The 26,982-nt window shown below is 49.7% G+C and overlaps 1 protein-coding gene across 3 annotated transcripts in view; it reads right to left on the bottom strand.

Annotated features, from left to right (window-relative positions):
* The window catches only part of TNFRSF9 (TNF receptor superfamily member 9), a 71,584-nt gene that overhangs the window by 10,789 nt on the left and 33,813 nt on the right, over positions 1-26,982 (bottom strand). For all 3 annotated transcript variants that reach the window (XM_088455755.1, XM_088455753.1, XM_088455754.1), the window contains exons 2-5: positions 23,704-23,877; positions 20,932-21,039; positions 11,008-11,148; positions 1,674-1,740 (exon numbers count right to left, since the gene is read on the bottom strand). In XM_088455755.1, the coding sequence (XP_088311881.1) occupies positions 1,674-1,740; positions 11,008-11,148; positions 20,932-21,039; positions 23,704-23,824 (437 nt within the window). In that variant the 5' untranslated portion in view covers positions 23,825-23,877. The remainder of the gene's footprint in view (positions 1-1,673; positions 1,741-11,007; positions 11,149-20,931; positions 21,040-23,703; positions 23,878-26,982) is intronic.

The raw sequence follows: 26,982 nt of genomic DNA, 5'->3' as shown, positions 1-26,982 counted from the left end.
GGGAATTCATATACTGCGAAAAACCCCTGCAGGGAGCGGTAGTCTGTGTCACAGGGGAAGAGAGCAAGAAGCTGCGAGATACCCTGAGATGAAAAGGGCAGTATGGTGAAGTAACCCCAAGTGAGGTACAACAATGGGGCCCGCCCGGCGATCCGCAATTGAGAGGATCCCGAGAAAACAAACCGCCCAAGGGGGTCGTGAAAGAGGCCGGCACCAGATGACGCCACATACAGAACCCTTTATGAGTCAAATCCTCCGCACTAACACCTGCAGCACATGACTTGCAGGATAGTAAAAATGGGTGCAGTATAACGCTCTATCTCCTGGTCAGACATATCTGACCAATCTTGGCGGAAATATTAAGCAGCGCTATACTGGTCCTGACAGATGCAAAAAATTAGCTGCAGGGACCCATTTTCAGCGTATGCAACACACAGTTCCATCTAAAATATGGCAACGTGCAGCACGCAACAGTATGTGACAAACCACACAAATATTAACAAGTATATAAATGTGAGGTCTCAGAACCACCCTAAGTACAGCTGTATTAGGGCAGATAAAGAAAAGGGATAGATATACACTGACAGGTGAGAGAATAAAGTACAGTCAGCACTAGCATAAGTCACATACAATGCAGATATATACATATATACATAAACATGTCATATAATATACTGCACTATTACACTGCATTCAACTGCCCAGATTCAGTGTCTGGGAAGGCTACAGTGCTGTGTACACTGACCTGATGGTGAGGTACGCAGGGGGACTGGACTCACTGCCATCCTGAGAGATTTCTGCTGCACCACAGAGATAAAATGGCCGCTGGAGACCTCAGAGGAAGCGTGGCCCGCGGAGGAAGCAGCTCAGCGACGCCAGACTATGGATACTGAAAGGCGCGCTGAGCTGAGGGGAGGAGCCGCTGTAACAGGGAAGGCTGCCTCCCCTGGCCGGCTATTAACCCCCGGGACGCCGGCTCCCTGCACCGATCGTTAAGTCCCTGGTGGTCTAGTGGACACACGGGGTATGGGGGGCCCGCCGCCACTGCCGGCGCCTCCGGTCTGTCCCCTGAGACCGGAGGCACAGGACTGCATTTGAAATGCGCGGATCACCGCAAGCGGTGATCCGCGACCTTACCTGCTCCCCGTGGATCCGGCAGCAGTCCTGGGCGCCCACAGAGTCCGGCTAGTACAGACTCTGGGGTCCCGCTGAGATCCCCAGATCTGTACTGGCGTCTCAGCGCCAGCGGGGTGACGGAGCGGCAGCTTAGACGTCCTATGGACAGTCCGACGCTGCCGCTCTGAAGAGTCCAAAGTCCATGGAAAAAACTTTGTACCTAAAAAAATAAAATAAGCTTAGTGGCTGCTAATCAGCTCCCCCTGCGCTAACGGTGACCCGACTCCGGCCGGGCACCAACTTAAACTGAGGTGCCTCTGGCTTGGGGGTGGGGTTATAGGGAGAGTGGACCCAGTGCATCCTGGGAGCTAAAAGCTTTAACTGCGTGGTGCCCGGATTTGGTTCCCAACCTATACCCCAAGGTCAACCCTGTGGACCCCCTATGGACCCTGAAGTAGAAATACATTTTATAGTGTGATTGTTTACTTTCCCTCTAACAACTGTGGATTCTGCTATGAAACATCTAGAACTGATACCTGTGCAGGATCTGTACTTACTCTCTCCATGGTCTACACAAGCCTTCTGTCCCAGGGTTGAATGTGCCAAGCGGGCAGGCCGTGCATTCTGTACCAGACACAGGGAGAGATTTTGTTCAAGGACGATTTACAGTGCATGATGTCTTCATATTCATCTTTAATTGTAACACAATGTACATATACTGCTTCTGGAGGTTTCTACCCTGTTATTTACTTTTTTAACTTTTATTTATAATTGATTTGTTTGCAAATTATGGTCATTGATTTTCTGGTGCATTATGGCTACAATACTTCATTTAGACATATAAATCTGTTCTGTTAGAAACTTTGTTTTTGCGTATAAAGTGTTGGGCCAGCTTTGTGATAAGAGCAGCCCGTTCTCCCTGATTAAGCAGCGGACGCAAAAGCAATCACAACTGGCGGACCTGCCAAAGCACAGCAGATATAAAGACGCCCACTGCTGCCTTCTCATATCCGTCCACTGCCGCCCTTCTGCGTAAACATCGGTACCATCGACGCACATCGGGCAGTCACGCAGCCTGTATGGCAGGTCTGACCAGCTGCAAACACTGCAGCTCTCCCCACACGCAGAGAGGTCTCGTGCTGCAAATGCAATCACTATGGCTAATTAATGCACGCCCAGGAAGTAGTATTGAAACAGTCCGACATACCTGTGTTTACTTAACCCCCCCTCCTCCTGTTACCTCCCCCAAACGCTGACCACATGACCATCACTTTGCAAATGGATCATCTGTGCACACGTAATGGCAATTGCGACGCGTGTGCAGTGTGACTTACATGACGAGGATGCTGGTATGCATCAGAATACAGGAGGATATGATTGCAATGTAGTTGCAATAAATGATACACCCCCCTTGATAACAATCTATTGTAACCTGCTTTAAGCAAGCAGAACTATTACCATTTGTAAGTGCTATATTTCAGCCATTCTTGTGGAAATAAAGCAATAGGGGCGGAACTAGCGGCGGAGCCCGGTGCATTGCACCGGTGCCTGATGTGGTGCAGGAGCCCATAGCTGCGGCTGCACCCCTGTTAGTGTCCCACGGGCCCCAAGTGTAGGGCAGACCGCAGTGAGAGCGGTCTGCACTACACAGTTTGCAAACACACCCGCCAGCTGTGTTTGTTATAGCAGCCAATGAGAGTCAGACAGACTCTCATTGGCTGCTATACAGAGGGAGCCGGCAGGAGCTCACTCATGAGCTCCACCTTCCAACTCCCCCCGCTGCGGGTGACTGGAGAGACGCTCTCCCATAGTGCAGAGCGGGCCGGGAGGAGCGGACAGCGGCGGTTGTCGGCAGGAGCAGGGATCAGGTAAGTTGTGGGTTTTTTTGTGTGTGTGTTTGTGTTGAAGGTTGCACGGGAACTGGGCAGCATAAAGGGGGGCGCTACTGGGGGCACTGTATAGGAGGGGCCGCTACTGGGGGCACTACTGCTGGGGGCACTGCACAGGGGGGATTACTACTGGGGGCACTGCATAGGGGGACTACTACTGGGGGCACTGCATAGGTGGGACTACTACTGGGGGCACTGCATAGGGGGGACTACTACTGGGGTCACTGCATAGGGGGGATTACTACTGGGGCCACTGTATAGGGGGGATTACTACTGGGGTCACTGTATAGGGGGGACTACTACTGGGGGCACTGCATAGGGGGGACTACTACTGGGGGCACTGCATAGGGAGGACTACTACAGGGGTCACTGCATAGGGGGGACTACTACTGGGGTCACTGCATAGGGGGGATTATTACTGGGGGCACTGCACAGGGGGGAGTACTACTGGGGGCACTGCATAGGGGGGACTACTACTGGGGGCACTGCATAGGAGGACTACTACTGGGGGAACTGCATAGGGGGGACTACTACTGGGGGCACTGCATAGGGTGACTACCACTGGGGGCACTGCATAGGGGGACTACTACTGGGGGCAATGCATAGGGGGACTACTACTGGGGGCAATGCATAGGGGGACTACTACTGGGGGCACTGTATAGGGGGACTACTACTGGGGGCACTGCATAGTGGGGACTACTACTGGGGGCACTGCATAGGGGGGACTACTACTGGGGGCACTGCATAGGGGGGATTACTACTGGGGGCACTGTATAGGGGGACTACTACTGGGGGCACTGCATAGGGTGACTACTACTGGGGGCACTGCATAGGGGGGACTACTACTGGGGGCACTGCATAGGGGGGACAACTACTGGGGGCACTGCATAAAGGGACTACTACTGGGGGCACTGCATAGGGGGACTACTACTGGGGACACTGCATAGGGGGACTACTACTGGGGGCACTGTATAGGGGGGACTACTACTGGGGGCACTGTATAGGGGGGACTACTACTGGGGGCACTGCACAGGGGGGACTACTACTGGGGGCACTGCATAGGGGGACTACTACTGGGGGCACTGCATAGGAGGACTACTACTGGGGGAACTGCATAGGGGGACTACTACTGGGGGCACTGCATAGGGTGACTACTACTGGGGGCACTGCATAGGGGGACTACTACTGGGTGCACTGCATAGGGGGGACTACAACTGGGGGCACTGCATAGGGGGCACTGCATAGGGGGGACTACTACTGGGGGCACTGCATAGGGGGGATTACTACTGGGGGCACTGAATAGGGGGACTACTACTGGGGGCACTGCATAGGGGGGACTACTACTGGGGGAACTGTATAGGGGGACTACTACTGGGGGCACTGTATAGGGGGACTACTACTGGGGGCACTGCACAGGGGGGACTACTACTCGGGCACTGCATAGGGGGGACTACTACTGGGGGCACTGCATAGGGGGGACTACTACTGGGGGCACTGCATAGGAGGACTACTACTGGGGGAACTGCATAGGGGGACTACTACTGGGGGCACTGCATAGGGGGACTACTACTGGGGGCACTGCATAGGGGGACTACTACTGGGGGCACTGCATAGGGGGACTACTACTGGGGGCACTGCATAGGGGGACTACTACTGGGGGCACTGCATAGGGGGACTACTACTGGGGGCACTGTATAGGGGGACTACTACCGGGGGCACTGCATAGGGGGGACTACTACCGGGGGCACTGCATAAGGGGGACTACTACCGGGGGCACTGCATAGGGGGGATTACTACTGGGGGCACTGTATAGGCGGGACTACTACTGGGGGCACTGCATAGGGGGGACTACTACTGGGGGCACTGTATAGGCGGGACTACTACTGGGGGCACTGCATAGGGGGGACTACTACTGGGGGCACTGCACAGGGGGACTACTACTGGGGGCACTGCATAGGGGGACTACTACTGGGGGCACTGCATAGGTGGACTACTACTGGGGGCACTGTATAGGGGGACTACTACTGGGGCACTGCATAGGGGGGACTACTACTGGAGGCACTGCATAGGGGGAACTACTACTGGAGGCACTGCATAGGGGGACTACTACTGGGGGCACTGCATAGGGAGGACTACTACCGGGGGCACTGCATAAGGGGGACTACTACCTGGGGCACTGCATAGGGGGGATTACTACTGGGGGCACTGTATAGGCGGGACTACAACTGGGGGCACTGCATAGGGGGGACTACTACTGGGGGCACTGCACAGGGGGACTACTACTGGGGGCACTGCATAGGGGGACTACTACTGGGGGAACTGCATAGGAGGACTACTACTGGGGGCACTGCACAGAGGGACTACTACTGGGGGCACTGCATAGGGGGGACTACTACTGGGGGCACTGCATAGGGGGGATTACTACTGGGGGCACTGCATAGGGGGGATTACTACTGGAGGCACTGTATAGGGGGACTACTACTGGGGGCACTGCATAGGGGGGACTACTACTGGGGGCACTGCATAGGGGGGACTACTACTGGGGGAACTGCATAGGGGGGATTACTACTGGGGGCACTGTATAGGGGGACTACTACTGGGGGAACTGCATAGGGGGGATTACTACTGGGGGCACTGAATAGGGGGACTACTACTGGGGGCACTGCATAGGGGGGACTACTACTGGAGGCACTGCATAGGGGGGACTACTACTGGGGGCACTGCATAGGGGGGACTACTACTGGGGGCACTGCATAGGGGGGACTACTACTGGGGGCACAGTATAGGGGGACTACTACTGGGGGCACTGCATAGGGGGGACTACTACTGGGGTCACTGCATAGGGGGGACTACTACTGTGGGCACTGCATAGGGGGGACTACTACTGGGGTCACTGCATAGGGGGGATTACTACTGGGGGCACTGTATAGGGGGACTACTACTGGGGGCACTGCATAAAGGGACTACTACTGGGGGCACTGCATAGGGGGACTACTACTGGGGACACTGCATAGGGGGACTACTACTGGGGGCACTGCATAGGGGGACTACTACTGGGGGCACTGTATAGGGGGGACTACTACTGGGGGCACTGCACAGGGGGGACTACTACTGGGGGCACTGCATAGGGGGACTACTACTGGGGGCACTGCATAGGAGGACTACTACTGGGGGAACTGCATAGGGGGACTACTACTGGGGGCACTGCATAGGGGGACTACTACTGGGGGCACTGCATAGGGGGACTACTACTGGGGGCACTGCATAGGGGGGACTACTACTGGGGGCACTGCATAGGGGGGACTACTACTGGGGTCACTGCATAGGGGGGACTACTACTGGGGTCACTGCATAGGGGGGATTACTACTGGGGGCACTGAATAGGGGGACTACTACTGGGGGCACTGCATAGGGGGGACTACTACTGGGGGTACTGTATAGGGGGACTACTACTGGGGGCACTGTATAGGGGGACTACTACTGGGGGCACTGCACAGGGGGGACTACTACTCGGGCACTGCATAGGGGGGACTACTACTGGGGGCACTGCATAGGAGGACTACTACTGGGGGAACTGCATAGGGGGACTACTACTGGGGGCACTGCATAGGGGGACTACTACTGGAGGCACTGTATAGGGGGACTACTACTGGGGGCACTGCATAGGGGGGACTACTACTGGGGGCACTGCATAGGGGGGACTACTACTGGGGGCACTGCATAGGGGGGACTACTACTGGGGGCACTGCATAGGGGGGACTACTACTGGGGGCACTGTATAGGGGGACTACTACTGGGGGCACTGCATAGGGGGGACTACTACTGGGGGCACTGCATAGGAGGACTACTACTGGGGGAACTGCATGGGGCACTGCATAAGGTGACTACTACTGGGGGAACTGCATAGGGGGGACTACTACTGGGGGCACTGCATAGGGGGGACTACTACTGGGGGCACTGCATAGGGGGGACTACTACTGGGGGCACTGTATAGGGGGGACTACTACTGGGGACACTGCACAGGGGGGACTACTACTGGGGGCACTGCATAGGAGGACTACTACTGGGGGAACTGCATAGGGGGACTACTACTGGGGGCACTGCATAGGGGGACTACTACTGGGGGCACTGCATAGGGGGACTACTACTGGGGGACCTGTATAGGGGGACTACTACTGGGGGACCTGTATAGGGGGGACTACTACTGGGGGCACTGCATAGGGGGGACTACTACTGGGGGCACTGCATAGAGGGGACTACTACTGGGGGCACTGCATAGGGGGGACTACTACTGGGGGCACTGCATAGGGGGGATTACTACTGGGGGCACTGCATAAGGGGGATTACTACTGGAGGCACTGTATAGGGGGACTACTACTGGGGGCACTGCATAGGGGGGACTACTACTGGGGGCACTGCATAGGGGGGACTACTACTGGGGGAACTGCATAGGGGGGATTACTACTGGGGGCACTGTATAGGGGGACTACTACTGTCGGAACTGCATAGGGGGGATTACTACTGGGGGCACTGAATAGGGGGACTACTACTGGGGGCACTGCATAGGGGGGACTACTACTGGAGGCACTGCATAGGGGGGGCTACTACTGGGGGCACTGCATAGGGGGGACTACTACTGGGGGCACTGCATAGGGGGGACTACTACTGGGGGCACAGTATAGGGGGACTACTACTGGGGGCACTGCATAGGGGGGACTACTACTGGGGTCACTGCATAGGGGGGACTACTACTCTGGGCACTGCATAGGGGGGACTACTACTGGGGTCACTGCATAGGGGGGATTACTACTGGGGGCACTGTATAGGGGGACTACTACTGGGGGCACTGCATAGGGGGACTACTACTGGGGGCACTGCATAGGGGGACTACTACTGGGGGCACTGCATAGGGGGACTACTACTGGGAGCACTGCATAGGGGGGACTACTACTGGAGGCACTGCATAGGGGGGATTACTACTGGGGCACTGCATAGGGGGGACTACTACTGGGGGCACTGCATAAGGGGGACTACTACTGGGGGCACTGCATAGGGGGGATTACTACTGGGGGCACTGTATAGGGGGGACTACTACTGGGGTCACTGCATAGGGGGGATTACTACTGGGGGCACTGTGTAGGGGGGACTACTACTGGGGGCACTGCATAGGGGGGACTACTACTGGGGGCACCGCACAGGGGGCACTACTGCTGGGGGCACCGCATAGGGGGGACTACTACTGGGGGAACTGCATAGGAGGACTACTACTGGGGGCACTGCATAGGGGGACTACTACTGGGGGCACTGCATAGGGGGACTACTACTGGGGGCACTGCATAGGGGGAACTACTACCGGGTGCACTGCATAAGGGGGACTACTACCGCGGGCACTGCATAGGGGGGACTACTACTGGGGGCACTGCATAGGGGGGACTACTACTTGGGGCACTGCATAGGGGGACTACTACTGGGGGCACTGCATAGGAGGACTACTACTGGGGGCACTGCATAGGGGGAACTACTACAGGGGGCACTGCATAAGGGGGACTACTACCGCGGGCACTGCATAGGGGGGACTACTACTGGGGGCACTGCATAGGGGGGACTACTACTGGGGGCACTGCATAGGGGGGATTACTACTGGGGCAATGCATAGGGGGACACAAAGCATATTCTTGCACCTGGGCCCACCACTCTCTAGTTCCGCCACTGAGCAATACTGTAGGTGTGATTTATAGATAAAAGCTGCCCTGTGTGAATACTTGCAGCTGACATGTGAGGGATTCTGTCTAAACCCTCATTAGCAGAAACAGAGAAAATAAAAATGTGTCTGCGCAGGTGTAAACACACTAAGGGCTATTTCACCGGCCGGCAAAAAACCATGCACGAACCGGCCGTTTTTCTTCAGACACTCAGTGCCTTTCACATGGAACAGCTTTGAGACGTTTTTAATGGGTTTTTTTCCCCTTCATCTAGTGTGCATGTGCAGCAGCAGCTGCAGTACTAGCCGACCGGTATGTGTGTGTGTAAGGAAACATTATTTCCTATACTCCACTGACTTGCAGGGACAGCATGGGCACGGCACGGCAGCCGACCTTCTCAGTGGATATAGGAGTCCCAAAAGCTGTTAAAAGTAAACAATTTATTTCTCACGGTATCATTTCATCTGCAAATTCAATAAAAAGATACATTTAGAACAAACTTAAGCTGCCTATCCACTAGGCGATGCGGGGACGACGGCACGAATAAGACGCCGTCGTCTCCCGCGGGGTGAAGTCTGGAGAGGTGTTCCTCCCGGGTCCTCCAAGTCTCCCAGCAGTCCTCGGCAGTGACGGGCAGAGTCAGCAGGGCACTGGTATCCGGCAGGCTGCAGGACCCCCTTCTCAGCGGCTCCCAGCAGCGGGCATTCCATGGCAGCAGCGTCCCTCTAGACAGGTGAGTGACAGCGCTCCCTCTCTTGGCACTCTGCTATATGGTGGCGGGTTCATCCCCGAACATGGCAACCTGACAGCGGTCATCAGGTTGACCGTTATGTTCGGGCGATGATTGATGTTAAAAACGACCAGCGGACGCATCGCTGGTCGTTTTTAACATTTTACTGTCCTATTTGCGGCCGATTACCAAGCGATGCAGCGATAACGACCATCGTTATCGCTCCGTCGCTAGGTTTAATCGCCTAGTGGATGGGCAGCATTAATAACATTCAGTAAAAGTAACAGAAATATTCAGCCTATAATAGCAGCCTCATATGCACAAATAAATATAGTGGTGATTATTAATTCTTTGCCATATAAATATATTTTTCAATAAGGACTTCATCCCTATTATTATTTTGGGGGCGAAAAAGTCCAATGTTGGGGGACAAACTTAAAAACTAGAGAAATAGACTCCAGGGGGGTCCCCAAGTATTGCCCAGGTGTTAAGTTTGCAGGTGTTTGCGACAGGTGGATTTTTTACATTTTTAAAACTTCACTTTAGCATCTTTAAAATATGCCAGCACCCATTTTCATGTACCCCAAATTTGCTGGGACTACTTATTTTCTACAAAATAAACTGCTAAATGCCATTCTTCACCACTTCTGCAAAGATGCGAAATAGCAGCTATAATTTAAGTACCCCAAATACCTTCAGCAGGGCTATTCGGGGGCATCCATAGTGATCCCCAATGTCAGTGCATCTTTTGGGGGGTGTCAGGCTGATTTCCCCAAATCTGACAGGACTTTTCGCATGTTACAGTTTCGCCGGGTCCCGTTTTCGCTGATTTATATTTGCATACGGGGACGAGCGCAATATTTTTTCGCATTGAAAACCAGCGATGACGACAAAAAGTCAGACATGCGAAAAGTACGGGACTTTTTGCGGCTAATTGAATACGGCCCTATATTTATATGTGCATATGAGGCTGCTATTATAGGCTGAATATTTCTGTTACATTTTTACTGAATGTTAATAAGTGTGTTCTAAATGTATCTTTTTATTAATTTGCAGATGAATTGATACTGTGAGAAATAAACAGCTTTTGGGAATCCTTAGCGTGCTTACACCTGCGCAGAGACATTTTTTTTCTATACTTGTGGAAATAGTGGAAAAAATATGTTCACTCCTGATCTCTGATTCATGATCCTGCGGTGAGCAGGTCTCCCGGGCACAGCAGCTGTCCTGACTGCTTGACACCTCATTCATGGTCGGTAAAGCACTTGGTGAAGGCTACAGTCGGTAGTGACATCACGTGAGCTATAGGAAGCAATGGTCATTTATGGTAAAGCACTTGGTGAACGCTACAGTCGGTAGTGACATCACGTGAGCTATAGGAAGCAATGGTCATTTATGGTAAAGCACTTGGTGAACGCTACAGTCGGTAGTGACATCACGTGAGCCATAGGAAGCAATGGCCATTTATGCTGGTGGCGAGGCTGCACATACTACAGTTGCATAACAAACCCCCTTGTCTATTAATCCTCAGAGCAGAGCAGCCCTGTCAGAACACAGTAATCACACTTACTTCCTGCATGAAGCTGCTGACCAGCTGGACACGGGTTATTCTCACACCGTGTGCACTTTACATTGGCACATCTCTTCCCAGGGATACACTCACACACAGCGTTGCTGGTAGATGTGCACGTCTTTTTATACCGGAATATTCCTTTAAAATAGGAAAAAAAAGACATTTGGGGATGATTATAAAAGCTTCAGCCCGTTACGTCTTGGCAATAAATTTGTGCAAAAATGTTACATATAAGGCCCCCGATGAAGAGTTGAATGAAGGTAATTGCTCCAACATTGCATGCATGGAAACAGAGGAGGAGTGTGCGGCTCGTGGGTATAGAAATTCCCACAAGGCCATGCTCCTTGCTGTGAGGCCACACACCCTTTTTCGGGCCACGCCAAGGTCCCTATATGGACTTACTCTGCCGGCTTCCCACTGCTGCTGTGGTTACCAGGCTATAGGCCTGATCCTGAGTTGGGAGTAAAGCACAAAAGAGCAAGTAACTGTGCGCCGTGGTAAAACCATGCTGCAAGGGGCGCGTCCAAACTCAAATCTCAATTGCAGTGTAAAGGCCCCTACACACTAGTCGATATTTTGAACGATTTGGCCGATTCCAACGCATTGGAACGGCAAATCGTCAAGTGTGTATGCACTATGCGCGTTCCCATGGCAGCGTCTGTCGCATCTTCAGATCTTCTCTACATGCAGGAAGATCTGTCAATCTCATTAACGATTCCCCTCAGATCGTGCTGTGTGTACGCTCTACCGATCGGCCAGGCGATATGGTTACATTATATAGTTAACAAATTAACCACCAAACAATGCAAGATATATTGTTTGGTAGATTGCACAGTGTGTATGCACTAGATCGTTTGGCTGAGTGGTCAAGGGAAATCGTTGACGACATTGCATCGTTTGCAAGTCTTCTAGTGTGTACCTAGTGTAAGAATAAAGCTGTCCAACATTTATGGGCTACATGCAAAAGCAGCCAGTATTTACACTGCGTGTAACAGTAATAAATGTATTTGCACCCCTCGCATTGCTACGTTACATGGTTTATGTATGCACAAAGTTACTTGTTCTTTGTTTACTTTATTCCCACCTCAGAATCAGGCCCTATGTTTCCTGTGCACATGGTCTCAGTCAGTGACAGTAGCCGAGACATTAGGGCGGCACGTGGACAGCGCTGCTATGCACTGGCTGATCATGTGATCATGATTATATAAGGGAAGGTTATTTATATTCTGAATCCCTGATGACAGTTTATTAATTCATTAAACTGAAACCTTGGCAGTGTAGAATTGGTAAAGGTTGCTTATTTTTTTTCTGGATGTAAAGTCCCGTGAGTTCCACCCGCTTGTTATTATTAAGTCCTTGTACCTGTTGAAGGGCATCAGGACATTTTGCCTCCTGAGTGGTGAGTGCCAGGCTCTTGGACCATAATATTATATCTGCACCATACACCCTTAGCTATCATTGCTCCTTTATAGTCTGTTTATAGAGTACTAGTATTTGACTCGGTCACTCGCCAGGTCGCTAGCTATTGTGTGGACTTTTTTTTTTTTATCTTTCTCTGCCTCTACTCTCTCCCACCTTTCCTCCCGTCACCCTGTTTTTTTGCCTGTTCCTCCTGATACGCAGGACCTCCAGCTGGGAAGGGGGTTCTAGAGCTGCTGATTCACAGGTACAGGAACGAGCTAGCTGGAGGAGAGGATAGGATGTTTTGTCCGGGCAGCCAGTGAAAGCTGTGAGGGGAAGGAGGAGGCGGGGACTCCCTGCAGCTGCTAGAAAGAAGACTATTACACGACTATTCCTTACTAGGGATGGACATCGGAAGCCCACCATCATATGATGGCAGTGCTTCCACCATTGAATCTTTCGATGCGATGGTAACTAACCATCGCATCAAAAGCATTTAATGGTGAAAACTATTCATATGAATAGTAAAGGGGCTGGGTTAGGGGAGGGGCTCAGACACAAAGTTAAAAAAAAAAAAAAAACCTAGGCAAGGCACAGGCGGGCAAAGCTGATTAGGATGAGGAGGAGAATGGGAAACACTGCCATGCTGCTGTGGGCACTTAAAGCAACAAGAAAGTGAAGTGTAAAAAACCTGTAAAAACATACATAAAAATTTAGTTAGAACACACAGAAAAGGAACCTCTTACAGCACCAGCAGAGAAATCACTCTCCCATCTCTGCTGTGTAAACGCTGTTAGCTGTCCCTCTGTGTGTGTCTGTGAGTGACAGCGGCTGCAGGGCCAGGGCTGCACACTGATTGGCTCTCAGTGTCTCAGAGAGCCAATCAGAGCTAGCAGAGAGGGGTGGGAGGGCCAGGTCTGAGGCGGTGAGAGGCAGCCTCCAACGATCCCAGTAGTATGAGCCAGGAATGTTAACAGAGGCAGAGACACAGCAGCCAGGGGAGGCAGAGCTTTTAGTTTTTAAAGAAAAGAAGCCACCATCGCAACACCATTGAATGATTATCATTCGATGGCAGCAAACATTAGAATGCTGCCATCGAATGAAAAAAAACAACATTAACATCGAAAGAAAAACATTGATGATCGGCAAACATCGACCATCGATGTCCATCCCTATTCCTTACTAATCCATTCTTGAGGAAGTGACTCTTCATTTATTTTTCTGCATTCAATTTACCATCTATTAACAATTAATTTCAGGCCACAGAGACTGTGAAGAGCATCCAGGGGACTGTATGATGTTTGTTTAACCACTTGCCTGGCACGGTCGTATCAGATACGACCATACCAGACTGGGCTTTCCCTGACATGGTCGTATCTTATACGACCATTCAGAACTGCCCTGCAGGTGGCTGTTGGAAGAGAATCTTCCGGCAGCCATCAGCCCCAGAGGGACCTCCTGGTCCCTCTGCAACTACGTATTGTATTCGTTTCTGCTGATCACTGCTGGGAACAGTGATCAGCAGCCCGACGCCAACTCCCCCCCCTCTACACACACACCCGACACTGCTCCCCTTGTTATTCCCAGCGCTGCTCCATGCAGACGCTGGGTCATTGAACTAAATGGAGCCGATGCTCCAGTGTAACCCCCGCGCTGCCGGGAGAAGAGGACAGGCAGCTTCCGCCTGCTCCCCCCCAGCCACTCAACCCCGTCCGCTGATCAGCCCGGCGCTGCTTCTTGCAGACACCGGGCTGCCACAATAGAAAAGAGTCTGTGGTTCCTGTATAACCCCAGCGCTGCTGCTCGCAGACGCCAGGTTATAAGACTGGATGGGGCCTGTGCTCCTGTGTAACCCCGCCGCTGCTCCTCGCAGATGCCGGGGAATTTCAGTGAATGGAAACTCTGCCTCCTGTGTAACCATTGGCAGGTTACCGTGATCCATGATCCATCCCTTCTCCCCTACTTACGGAATATATGGTGCTCTTGAAGTGTGCCCTGCTCATCCCTGACCCACACAGATCATATTATGGCCCATGAAGTGTGCCCTGCTCATCCCTGACCCACACAGATCATATTATGGCCCCTGAAGCAGTGGCAGGCTGGGCCGGGGGGCAGGGTGCCATGTGCCCCCCGGGCCGCAGCGTCATACGGGCCGCGGGCCATCTGTGTCACTGTGACACAGACTGCACCGCGTGTGTAGCGCTGACCAGACGGAGTTCGGTCAGCGCTACAGAGCACAAACACACAGCCGCCGGAGCCGGCAGCTGTGTGTTTGCTGTAATCAGCAGCTGCTGCGAGTCTGTCAGACTCTCATCGGCTGCTGCTGCTCCCACTGCGGGAGCCATCTTCCGGCTCCCGCAGTGGGTAATGGGAGAGACGTCATGAGTAATGACGTCTCTCCCATGCAAAGCGGCCGGAGGAGCTGTTAGCGGCGGGACCAGGAGCGGGAGTTTCAGGTAAGTGATTTTTTTATTTTTTTATTAAGTCTCTCTCTACTGGGGGGGACTACTGGGGGCACTACCAGGGGGGGGATTACTATGGGGGCACTACCAGGGGGGGATTACTACTGGGGGCACTACCAGGGGGGTGGATTACTACTGGGGGCACTACCAGGGGAGGGGACTACTACTAATGGGGGCACTACAAGGGGGGGACTACTACTACTGGGGGAACTACAAGGGGGGACTATTACTACTGGGGGCACTACAAGGGGGGGGCTACTACTGGGGACACTACAAAGGGGGGGGGACTACTACTACTGGGGGCACTACAAAGAGGGGGAGTGCTACTACTGGGGGCACTACAAAGGGGGGGACTACTACTACTGGGGGCACTACAAGGGGGGGACTACTACTACTGGGGGCACTACAAGGGGGGGACTACTACTACTGGGGGCACTACAAGGGGGGGCTACTACTGGGGGCACTACAAGGGGGTACTACTACTACTGGGGGCACTACAAGGGGGGACTACTACTAGGGGCACTACAAGGGGAGGGGACTACTACTAGGGGCACTGCATAGGGGGGAGGGGACTACTAGTAGGGGCACTACATAGGGGGAGGGGACTACCACTGGGGGCACTGCATCGAGGGACCACTGCTGGGGGCTCTATATAAAGGGCAATACTGGGGGTACTGCATAGGGGGGAGACTACAACTGGGGCCACTATTTAAGGGGCATTGCATAAGGGTTACCACTATTGGGGGCACTGCATGGGGGGTGGACTGCTACTGGGGGCACTATATAAGGGGCACTGCATGGGGGTACCACTATTGGGGGCACAAGGGGCACTGCACAGAGGGGACCACTACTGGGGGCACTATGTAAGGGGCTTACTACTGGGGGCACAAGGGACACTGCATAGGGGGGGATCACTACTGGGGGCACTACTGGAGGCCTGCATAAGGGTGTTCTCTCCTGTGGCACACAGGGGTACTGCATATGGGCACTACGACAGGGGGCTGTCCCTAATCTTTATTTTTACCTTACATTAATCCCATATGGACCCGCCTCCTCCCTGAAACATTTGAGGGGGGGGGGGGGCGTAGTAGCACGCACGTTCTTCGGGCACCCTGGCTACACACTACTCCTCTGCCAGGGCCGCCAACATGCATTTGCCCCCAGGCTAAAAGTTGCCAGCCAGCCCCTGCCCTGAAGTGTGCCCAACTCATACCTACACACACTCCTCCTCTTTCTTCTCTTCCCAGTAACAGGGGTGGGCAATCCTAAGGATTGTCCACTCCTACCTCTCCATCTCTTCCCAGCAACAGGGGTGGGCAAACCTATGAGGATTATCCACCTCATGATACTGGTGACATATTGTTACATGACTGTGTGTCCTGTGACAGTGTAGCTGAGAAGAGAGAGAGATAGACATCAGTGATTGAGATAAGGATACAATTGTTAGATATTACAGTGACTGACACAATTATAAAAAAAGTTATAATAACTGTGATCATCAAAGTAAGGTGAAAACAAATTATCCATTTATCATCTACACTAAGAGCACAGTGATGTCCACCATGTATTCCAGTGATGAAGAAGAACTACTTTTGGATGCCACTCAGGAAGAGCAAGATCAAGAGAAGGTGCGCCAATTTTGCGCTCTAGACGCGCAAAACTGTAGTCCAGCGCCACCACGATTTCCCTTCATGGGTGAACCCCAAGTGACAACAGAAAGTGGAATTCTGGGATATTTCAAATTGTTTTTTGACCTCCACTTGGTCAAATTGATTACTGCAGAAACAAATAGCCGTGCAACCACGCAAGTTTTCAAGAAGCAATGATTGGGTCCCAACAACAGCTGCAGAAATACTGGTATTCCTCTCTCTGCTAGTGCCGCAAGGCTTGATACAAAAACATCTGCTGGAGTGGTACTGGTCTAAGAGGAATGCCCTGGCAACACCATTTTTTTTGCATCAATAATGTCCCACAGACGGTTTATCTTACTGAAAAAATTCCTACATTTTGTAGATAACCAGGCTGAAGAAGAAGCCCATGCCAACCCCAAACTCCAGAAAATATGGCCTGTTTACTCCTACTTGTCCAAGAGGTTCTCTGAACGATGACCCCAGAACGAGACATCTCCATTGACGAAAGTCTGCTGCTGTACAAAGGCAGACTGGGGTGGAAGCAGTATATTCCAAGTAAAAGATCCAGATTTGGAATAAAAATGTACATGCTGTGTGAAGCAAAATCAGGATACATTTGGTCCAGTGTTATATATACAGGCAAAGGGACAATAGTGGACACAGAATACAAAGATTTACCATTAGCTGCGCAAATAGTAATGAGTGTACTGAAACCCTTACTCAATAAGGGATATTGCGTCACAACAGACAATTTTTATACATCACCTCTACTGGCCAATATATTGCTGGCCCATCGGACTGACACCTATGGGACCCTGAGGATGACGCGAAAAGTTGTCCCTGAAGCACTTAAGAAAAAAAAACTCCAAAAGGGAGATATTATAGGCTTTCAACGGGGAAAAGTGTGTGTGATGAGGTGGAGAGATAAAAAAGATGTTTGTATCTTATCTACAGTCCACAATATAGAACTTGTAGACATTGAAAAATCCCAAACAACCAAAATCAAACCACAGGCTGTTATTGATTACAATTTGACAATGGGTGGGGTAGACCGTGCAGACCAGCTCATTACCAATTATCCCATAAGCCGTAAAAGGGGTAAGAAATTTTATATCAAAATTTTTACACACCTATTAGACCAAGCAATTTGGAATGCTTACATCCTGTATAAAAAAAATGGAGGTGGTAAAACCCACCTACAATTTAGGCTGGAGCTGACGGAGTTGCTAATAGAGAATCACCACACAGCAGAGCCCTGCACAGCAAAACGCGGCCGGCCACCACCTAGCCCAAACCCCTTACGGCTAACAGAGAGGCATTTCCCAGAGTTTGTCCCCGCTACAGCAAAAAAAGACAATGCAGCCAGAAAATGTGCTGTTTGCTGCTCTAAGAGATATGAAACTGGCAAAAAAATACGCAAAGAGACGCGGTTCTACTGCAGGGAGTGTGACGTTGGACTTTGTGCTGTGCCTTGTTTCAAGGTCTTTCATACTGAAAAAAAATTCTAAATGTTTCATTACACTGAAAATTACTGTTAAATGAGTTTTATAAGTCTTAAATAGTTTAAAGTGTTCAAAGTTCAAGTTCATGAATTTGAAAAAAATTGCTATTTTTATGGTACAGTATGTATCAAAAAAGAAAGAAAAACAGAAAAAAAAGATTTTCATTAATAAAATTGTGTTGAATAAGTTTTAACTAGATGTTCTTTTTTTTTTGGAAAAAGAATTTGTCAGTTAAGTGGTTAAATATGTTTTGCCTTAATTGTTATTTGTAATGTATCCTTTTTGGTCAAGTTATGTCACATTCGTATAAAGTGACCTCTTTTAGGGGCATATGTATCAAAGCTTGATGTGAGATAAAATTGTGAGATATATACACCAACCAATCAGCTTCTCTTTTGCTGGCTGTGTTTAAGGAATGATAGTTTGGAGTTGATTGGTTAGTGATATATATTTCATAATTTTATCTCACATCAAGCTTTGATACATATGCCCCATAGAACACTTAGTTATTTTAATAAATATTATACTAGACCGCACCTTTCTCTTTATTTCCATATTTATCTTGTACATAATAGAGGAGTTCCAGATTCCTACATAGAGTGGCAGCAGTCTAATGTGTGTTTTCTATACATATATACAATTTGAGTATCCAGACATTGTTTAGCGTAAGTGGCTTAGTTAGCACTTGAATGTTCTGATTTTTTTAACACACCTAACAGCATTATACTGTTTAATAGATTCAAGTTTTTACACAGAAGACATAACTTGCATATTTTATTATTTATTTTGTGATATTTCTGTATTAATACATTTTTCCATTACCACACTACTAATAACGGCTGTGAGTGGGGAGAGGGTAATGGCTGTGAGTGGGATGTGGGTAATGGCTGTGAGTGGGGACAGGCAATGGCTGTGAGTAGGGAGGAGGTAATGGCAGTGAGTGGGGAGAGAGTAATGGCTGTGAGTGGGGTGGGGTAACGGCTGTGAGTGGGGAGGAGGTAACGGCAGTGAGTGGGGAGAGGGTAATGGCTGTGAGTGGGGTGGGGTAATGGCTGTGAGTGTGGAGGGGTAACAGCTGTGAGTGGGGAGGAGGTAACGGCAGTGAGTGGGGAGGGGTAATGGCAGTGAGTGGGGAAAGGGTAATGGCTGTGAGTGGGGAGGGGTAACGGCTGTGAGTGGGGAGAGGGTAATGGCTGTGAGTGGGGAGGGGTAACGGCTGTGAGTGGGGAGGGGTAACGGCTGTGAGTGGGGAGGGCTGTGAGTGGGGAGGGGTAATGGCTGTGAGTGGGGAGGGGTAATGGCTGTGAGTGGGGAGGGGTAACAGCTGTGAGTGGGGAGAGGGTAATGGCTGTGAGTGGGGAGGGGTAACGGCTGTGAGTGGGGAGGGATAATGGCTGTGAGTGGGGAGGGGTAATGGCTGTGAGTGGGATGTGGGTAATGGCTGTGAGTGGGGACGGGCAATGGCTGTGAGTAGGGAGGGGTAACGGCTGTGAGTGGGGAGGGATAACGGCTGTGAGTGGAGAGAGGGTAACGGCTGTGAGTGGGGAGGGGTAACGGCTGTGAGTGGGGAGAGGGTAATGGCTGTGAGTGGGGAGGGGTAATGGCTGTGAGTGGGGAGAGGGTAACGGCTGTGAGTGGGGAGGGGTAACGGCTGTGAGTGGGGAGGGGTAACGGCTGTGAGTGGGGAGGGGTAACGGCTGTGAGTGGGGAGGGGTAACGGCTGTGGGTGGGGAGGGGTAATGGCTGTGACTGGGGAGGGGTAACGGCTGTGAGTGGGGAGGGGTAATGGCTGTGAGTGGGGAGGGGTAACGGTTGTGAGTGGGGAGGTGTAATGGCTGTGAGTGGGGAGGGGTAACGGCTGTGTGAGTCATATTAGTAGCTGACAAATCCTAAACACTTCTTATTGTTGGTCCTATTAGGACTTGGTGGGACACAATGTACAGTATTATGTATCAGGGTTACTGTAACTAGTATATTTTCACTTTCTAAAATTAACTCTTCCTGTTGTCAGTGAAGTCAATAAGGAACTAAATAAAGATATGTAAAGTGATATAATGTTGTTTATAAAGAATACATTATAAAGTTGTAAAAGTAAATATGGGAAAACCCTGAGAACTTTCTACAAATAAATTTCCAAAGCCCCATTTATTTCCTCTTTCATTACAGCTGTATGATTTTGTACATAGCGCATTTCTGTATGAACTCTCTTTACAGCAATAGTACTATTACTCAACGCTATAATGTTTATTTACAGAATTACTTATATACTGTATTGTCAGATTCACATGTTTGAGGAGAATCTAATTACTGTAATTTACTTTTGGTGTGTGTACTGTAAGCTCCTGAAACACTTTGTGTTAACTTTGCACCTAACACCCCTCCAGCCACTGAGAAAGCTGACGTGCAGGGAGGTCTCAGCTCCCCCCCCCATTACATGTTCCATGTCAACATTTCCTGCTGTCATCCCTTTACAACCTCTAAACTTTAGTTACAGAGTATTCTAACCTAAACAAAGCCTACAGCCGCAAACTGCTCACTCTTGTGCACTCACCTGTATCCTTTGTCCAAGTGACTGTATCGCCTACACACTATACAATAAATCAGGCCGATCGCCAGATTATTGGTCCAATAATTGTATGTGTGTGCCAAGTTTAAGTCTGCCTAATTCCTGAGCCTAACAATATTATGAGCATTGGGTGCACTGTACCTGAATCTTATAGTGCTGCCTGGCCCAGATAACCAAACACCTGTGTCTGTTCTGTCTGCACATCCTCCCACAGTGTGTCTACATCTAAATCAAGGACCTCATGCCACTATCCATCATTCACCTGCTCCCACTGCACCCTTTAATTGTCCCATGTTACTATAAAGTTTAAACAGTAAGTATCACATCACATTTCCATCCAAGGTCTCCGCCTGCCTTACCTTCACACCTCTCACATTGCTTGCAGCTCGGCATTCTATTTGGAAGGTCCATATAACTCTTTAACGGACACGGTGTACATTTCCCACATTCTCTACTAAGGTAATGACCTGGAGAATGGAAGATATTTAAATTGCTATTAGATAATAAAAAATACATCAGTCCCTGCTGCAATGGAGCTTACAATCTATATTTTGTACCGCATGTACGGACACATACACACCGGGGTTCATTTTTGTCGGAAGTCAATTAACGAAATCAGTATATTTTTGGATTGTGGGAGGAAACCAGAGTTCCCGGAGGAAACCTACAGAAGCACGGGGAGAATATGCAAATGTGTCTTCATACACTGCTGCTCACTTTGCGGCAAACAGCCCGTCATGGCGATCCATGTCCTGTGCGACTCTGCTCGCGCCGAGCGTTTTTTTTTCGCCCGAAACTGCACTGATTATTTTGATAAACAACACTTGTATATCTGTGTGCCACTGAGTCTGAATCTATATACAGTACAAAGTGCTATGATGTAGCGGCTATCAATAACCGCTTTGTAGTTTAGGGAATAGAAGACCTGGAGCGCTCCTGCAATTATCTGCTTATCTGTGTGTTTTAAAGTGCCACAATAATCTTTAATACTACAGATACACAGTAGGTCAGCAACCTTGGGTCCTGAGAGCTCTAGCAAGTCGCTTCCCTTGCTTGTTCCCCCATTGATAGTAGGGGGTAAATTTACTAAAGTAAGATTGGTTGCTATGGGCAACATCTCTTCTAAAACGCACTTCTAAAAACTCTCACTTTCGTCTGCCTGGAAACCCCCCTCCCCAGCCCACACCATGACCACAATAGAAATAGTAATATAATAGAATGTTACTAGTGCTGCAGGTTCTTCACAGTATCACAAATGAAATGATTAGCACCACCTGTGGATCTTTTAACATGTATCAGCCAGTGACAAATAACCTGTGCACCAACTAGGAGATCTGGAAAACATGCACTGTTAGGGATGCACTGCTATAGAGCCCAATATGTACATATATGTCCAGGGCAGTGCTAAGTTCTTCTGCTGCTCCTCATGGCTCCGGGACTTGCTCCAATAGTCTGGGATGGTGCCCACATCTAAAATAAAAACACTCAGCTCTGGCAGGATGGCCGTACTGCTGCATATAATGGGTTACTGTGATCGCTGGTCCTGTATATGCTGTAATTATGACACAATACACTTTGTATGACCAGGGTCGCCGAGAGGGGGGGGGACCGGGTACAATTTACCCGGGGTCCGGGCTTCCAGAGGGGCCCGACAGGGGCCCGGGTCCAGCACCGCCCCCCTTCCCTCCTCACTATCTTCCAGCACACAGCGTGTGCTGAGATGCAGTGGGAGATTGCTTTGGCTGCTGCTTAGCAGCCGCGAGCAATCTCCTATGCCTGAGGGGGGGAGCGATCACACTGATCGCGCACCCCCTGGCTTTGCGCCGGGCTGAGGGGCTCGCAGCGCCCCCCCTCCCCGGCGCTACGCGGCGCTGCAAATGTATATTTTTTATACTTTTTTATTTGAGGGGGCGTGGCCACACCTCCTGCGATTAGGCCATGCCCCCTCTTTACCGGGGCCCGGCAGGGCTCTCAATGGCCCTGTGTATGACGCATATTAAAGCTGGTTAAGTACTAATTCTGCCCTCTTCATGGACTGGCCACACTCAATCTAAAATCCAACATTTGGAAACCCCCTTCTAGAAATCCTGCGTTTGCCACTGACCTATATGTTTGTACATTGCCTATATTATGCTCTCTTTAGCCCCTCATTCAGGAGGCCCAGCATTCAGATCTCTGCTTTTTAAGGAAAGCACGTAGCTGAATGCATTTCCCCTGTAGCACACATTTCCCACAGTGTAATCTTTCATATGGTACCCGTATCATTGGAGGAAGTGTAGTCAGCTATAGCCTATAGAAGTCTTGCAGCAATTGATCATTCAATATCCAAGTTCCTGCTATACTATAATATAAGGGGAGTCCTTAGGACTTTGAGAAGTCATGTCCTCATACCCAGTAAGACATCTCAGAGCAGGTTTTGTCAGACCGTCTCTCTGACGCCTACACTTTCTCTCCTGCACCTATAAGTAATACTTGATGCGGGGGAGATGGTCACATGATCTCCAGCAGTTGGAGAGTCCCCATTATACACACCATATAGTAGCGGAAGGCTGGGGAGCCTCTTTTCCCCCCTAAAAACAGTTTGATTTTTATACAGCTTTGGCAGGCATTGGTGCGCCAGCTACTACTTGCAATGGGACATCTTTTAGGCCTTGCAGAATTGTACAAGTGCAATACATGGAATGTAAGCTCTTGTGAGCAGGGCCCTCGACCCTCTTGTGCTTATTATTTTACTTTAATCTACTTCTTACTCCCCACTAGGGCACCTAACACTTGGTTACCTATGCTCTGCTACTTATGTGGGTGTTATGGTCGCTAATGTAGCAATGTATATTATCCATGTCCTTGTTCTGCATTGTATTGTATTGTACTGTAAGTCACTGGTCACCTATTTGTTTATGTACTTTGTAAGGCGCTGCGGAACACTTGTGGCGCCATATAAATAAAAGATGATGATAATTCTAATAATATTACATGGAATGAATTTAGTAAAAACAAAAGGTGTCAGTACAATTATGATTTTCCCTAAAAAAAAGTTTAAAGAAAATAATTAAGACTAAAGCCACTTTCAGTGACCTGCTAACCATACATAGACATTACATACTGTACATAGTGTAGTACTGCTAACATACCTGGTTTACACTGTTTGCAGCAATCTCCTTGCTGTTCATGGCAGCTGCTGTCCTGAGCAATCACCACTTGCAGGATAAACAGGAGGAGACAAGCCTGTAAGTTCCACCTCACTGTCTCCATCCTGTGCAATTATGGCTGTGCTGGAATGTTCCTATCTCACAGATGACAAGAAGCTGTAAAATAAAGAGAAACGGATGATTTATGCTTTGACAATGAAATGATCTGCTCAGGTCAGTAACAGTTCACAGCAGTTATCAGGTACAGCCTAAAGATATACCAGAGCGGCACTGTAATAGTAATAATGAAAGTAACAATACTAGCTAGCGTTCTAGTCATTTACTTTCTTATACTATCACAGTATAAACATTGTTAGTGCTTTATGTTCTTTATCCTTTGGACAGATAACGAGCACATGTGCGTCAGTAGTGCGCACACAGAAACACGTGCATTATAATCGTGTATTTGTAGCCTTGTACGCATTGTCTGGTATGCTCGTCCCCTATAGGTACGCCTAGCCTGCTCCTATTTATCATTATCAGGGCGCACTTGCATCGGTCTATACTCTGAGTAAATGAAGACATGACCTCACTAACCTGCCCAACGCCCAATTCCAGATCAGTTACACCTCTCCAGATGTAAGTGTAAATGCCGCAGAAATCCTTAAGACATCGTCTGTACTGGTGTAAACAGATGTATTTTCAATGCAGCACCAGTCTTACGTATCTTATACAGCAAATGGTAGGGATATTACAAGTCATCATGGAGTCCTTATATCTACACAAAAACTCATCAGTGAGTTTTAGACAGGGGCGGCCAAAGGTACGAGCTAACTGGGGTGTCATTCCGGAGAGACGTAGCCTGGAAGTGCTGAGCACCACAACTGTCGCCAGATCCCCTTCGCCTGAAAGACCTTCTTGACGTCATGTGCTGGGCGAAGCCGGGGTGGTGGGACCACAGGCAGAACCAGGAGTCGGAGTGGTGGTGACTGAATAGGACAAAATCTAAGGTGCTCCAGGGAGTCTGTGCTGTGTGGCTGACAAGTGGCAAAGGGACCCCAGGGGAGATGCAGCCAGCACCTGGTGGCGCTCCGGCTGGCTGACTTAATGCTATGGAGGTAGTGTGTGTGTGGGGCTATGGGAGCAGTGTGTGTAAAGCTATCGGGCAGTGTGTGTCAGGTTATGGGGGTATTGTGTGCAAAGCTATGGGGGCAGTGTGTGTGTGAGGCTATCGGGCAGTGTGTGTGTGAGGTTATGGGGGCAGTGTGTGTGTGAGGCTATGGGAGCAGTGTGTGTGTGAGGTTATGGAGGTAGTGTGTGTGTGAGGCTATGGGAGCAGTGTGTGTGTGGTTATAGAGGTAGTGTGTTTGTGTGAGGTTATGGGGTAGTGTGTGTGTGTGAGGCTATGGGGGAAATGTGTGTGTGAGGTTATAGAGGTAGTGTGTTTGTGTGAGGTTATGGGGGTAGTGTGTGTGTTAGAGGATATGGAGGCAGTGTGTGAGGCTATGGGGTCAGTGTGTGAGCTTATGGGGGCAGTGTGTGTGTGTATGGGGGCAGTGTGTGAGGTTATGGGGGCAGTGTGTGAGGCTATGAGGCAGTGTGTATGTGAGGCTATGGGGGCTCTCCTTCCCCTTCAGAACCCAATTCCAGGGCCGGCTCTAGGGGTGTTCGACCAGTGCGGTCGCACAGGGGCGCCACCCGTAGAGGGGGTGCACGCCTACAAATGTCACATAGGGGGCGTGGCTTATAGTAATTAGGCCACGCCCCCAAATTCGGTCACGTGCGGGTTTTTAGAAATGGAGTTGTTGCCCATAGCAACCAATCAGATTCTTCTTATTATTTATCTAGCACCTTCTAAAAGATAATATCTACTGTAGAACTTCATTGGTTGCTATGGGCATTAACTCCACTTCTAAAAACCCTATGAGGGTATTCCTATATGATTGTGTGATTAAAAGCATTTCTATATGGTTTATTAATTCATCTGTTTCTTCTGCTTTAAGTAAACAATTCTTATTTGTGGTTCTATTCCTTAAGAAATGACCATAACATATTATCAGGAGAAATGCCTATACTCAAGGCCTGTACTTCGATGTTCCCAAAACAATCAGCGTTCATGACGTGGAACCACAGCAGAATTGTCAATACACCGTCTGGGACATTAATTTGTTTTTGTTCGTAACGTACCAAGTATTGTTATGTTCCTAAATCACAAACCTTGAAGAATGTACTTGTACTTGAAATTAAATGTATTTGTCTGAAAAGTAATGTGATTGGCTAAAATGTGTACCATACCCCTTTTTATGTTTTCTATACATATAGTTGATTTCTGAATGAGCCCTTAGAAGCAGTTCAGTGCAACTTAAAACCTCACACTTGCGTTAAGTGCCTTATCTGCTCTCCAGTCGACTGCCATACTGTTGTCTTCCTTTTCAGATCCTCAAAGAACATTGAAGGTGGTTGATAAAAGGTGCTGGGACACCCCAGTACCCTGTCAACTCGCACATTAGTAACTATACCCCTCCACCTCTCTGCAAAACTCCAAAGGCTTTATAAACCATGTCTTGCAACGTTCTGTACTGTAAGTAACTTTGTTCATACTGTGTTTGTATATGTACCTGTAAGTCGCTGCGGACCCCTTGTGGCGCCATATAAATAATAATAAATACCGGTGATCTTTCTGAATCCCCGAAGAGTCTAGTAATTTCCCTTAGGCCAGGCTGGGTGAGCGTAACACAGTGATGACACTGCAATAAAATAGCTGCAGCTTTACAGCACCTGGATGGCAACATGAGTGGCAGTGTGCCCAAGAACCTGATGATAGGTAGATAAATACATTGATTTGGGGCTCAGTTACAGTTGGACATACAGATGTGTCCTCACACATCTTTGCTGCAGTTGTGCCAAACAGCCCCTCTTGGCGTGCCAGGACCCCTGAGACTCTGCTAGCACCGGATGTCTCTTTGTGTCGAAAATGCATCTAAGTCGCAATGTGGTACGACTATGACGCACCACGGGACCGACTCGTTTGATATGCAACACTTGTATATCTGTGTGTGGCCGAGTCTGTAAATCTATATATGAAGTGCTGCGATGTAGTGGACGTGGCTGTTTTCAACACCAAGTTCCGCTGTGGTTCATCCACAGACTCCGTCGCGCACAGATATACAAGTGTCACAAATCAAATTAATCAGCAGAGTCTCCTGGTGTGTCCTAGTTCCATCGCATTGCATAGGCAAATGCAGGGGGGGTTCCGTCTGCCTGGAAACCCCCCTCCCCATC

The sequence above is a fragment of the Taudactylus pleione genome, unplaced genomic scaffold (genome assembly GCF_031769625.1).
Source record: "Taudactylus pleione unplaced genomic scaffold, aTauple2 ptg000671l, whole genome shotgun sequence".
NCBI classification, from domain to species: domain Eukaryota; kingdom Metazoa; phylum Chordata; class Amphibia; order Anura; family Myobatrachidae; genus Taudactylus; species Taudactylus pleione.
The sequence above is the reverse complement of the archived record's forward strand: the minus strand, read 5'-3'. Positions and strand labels throughout refer to the sequence as shown.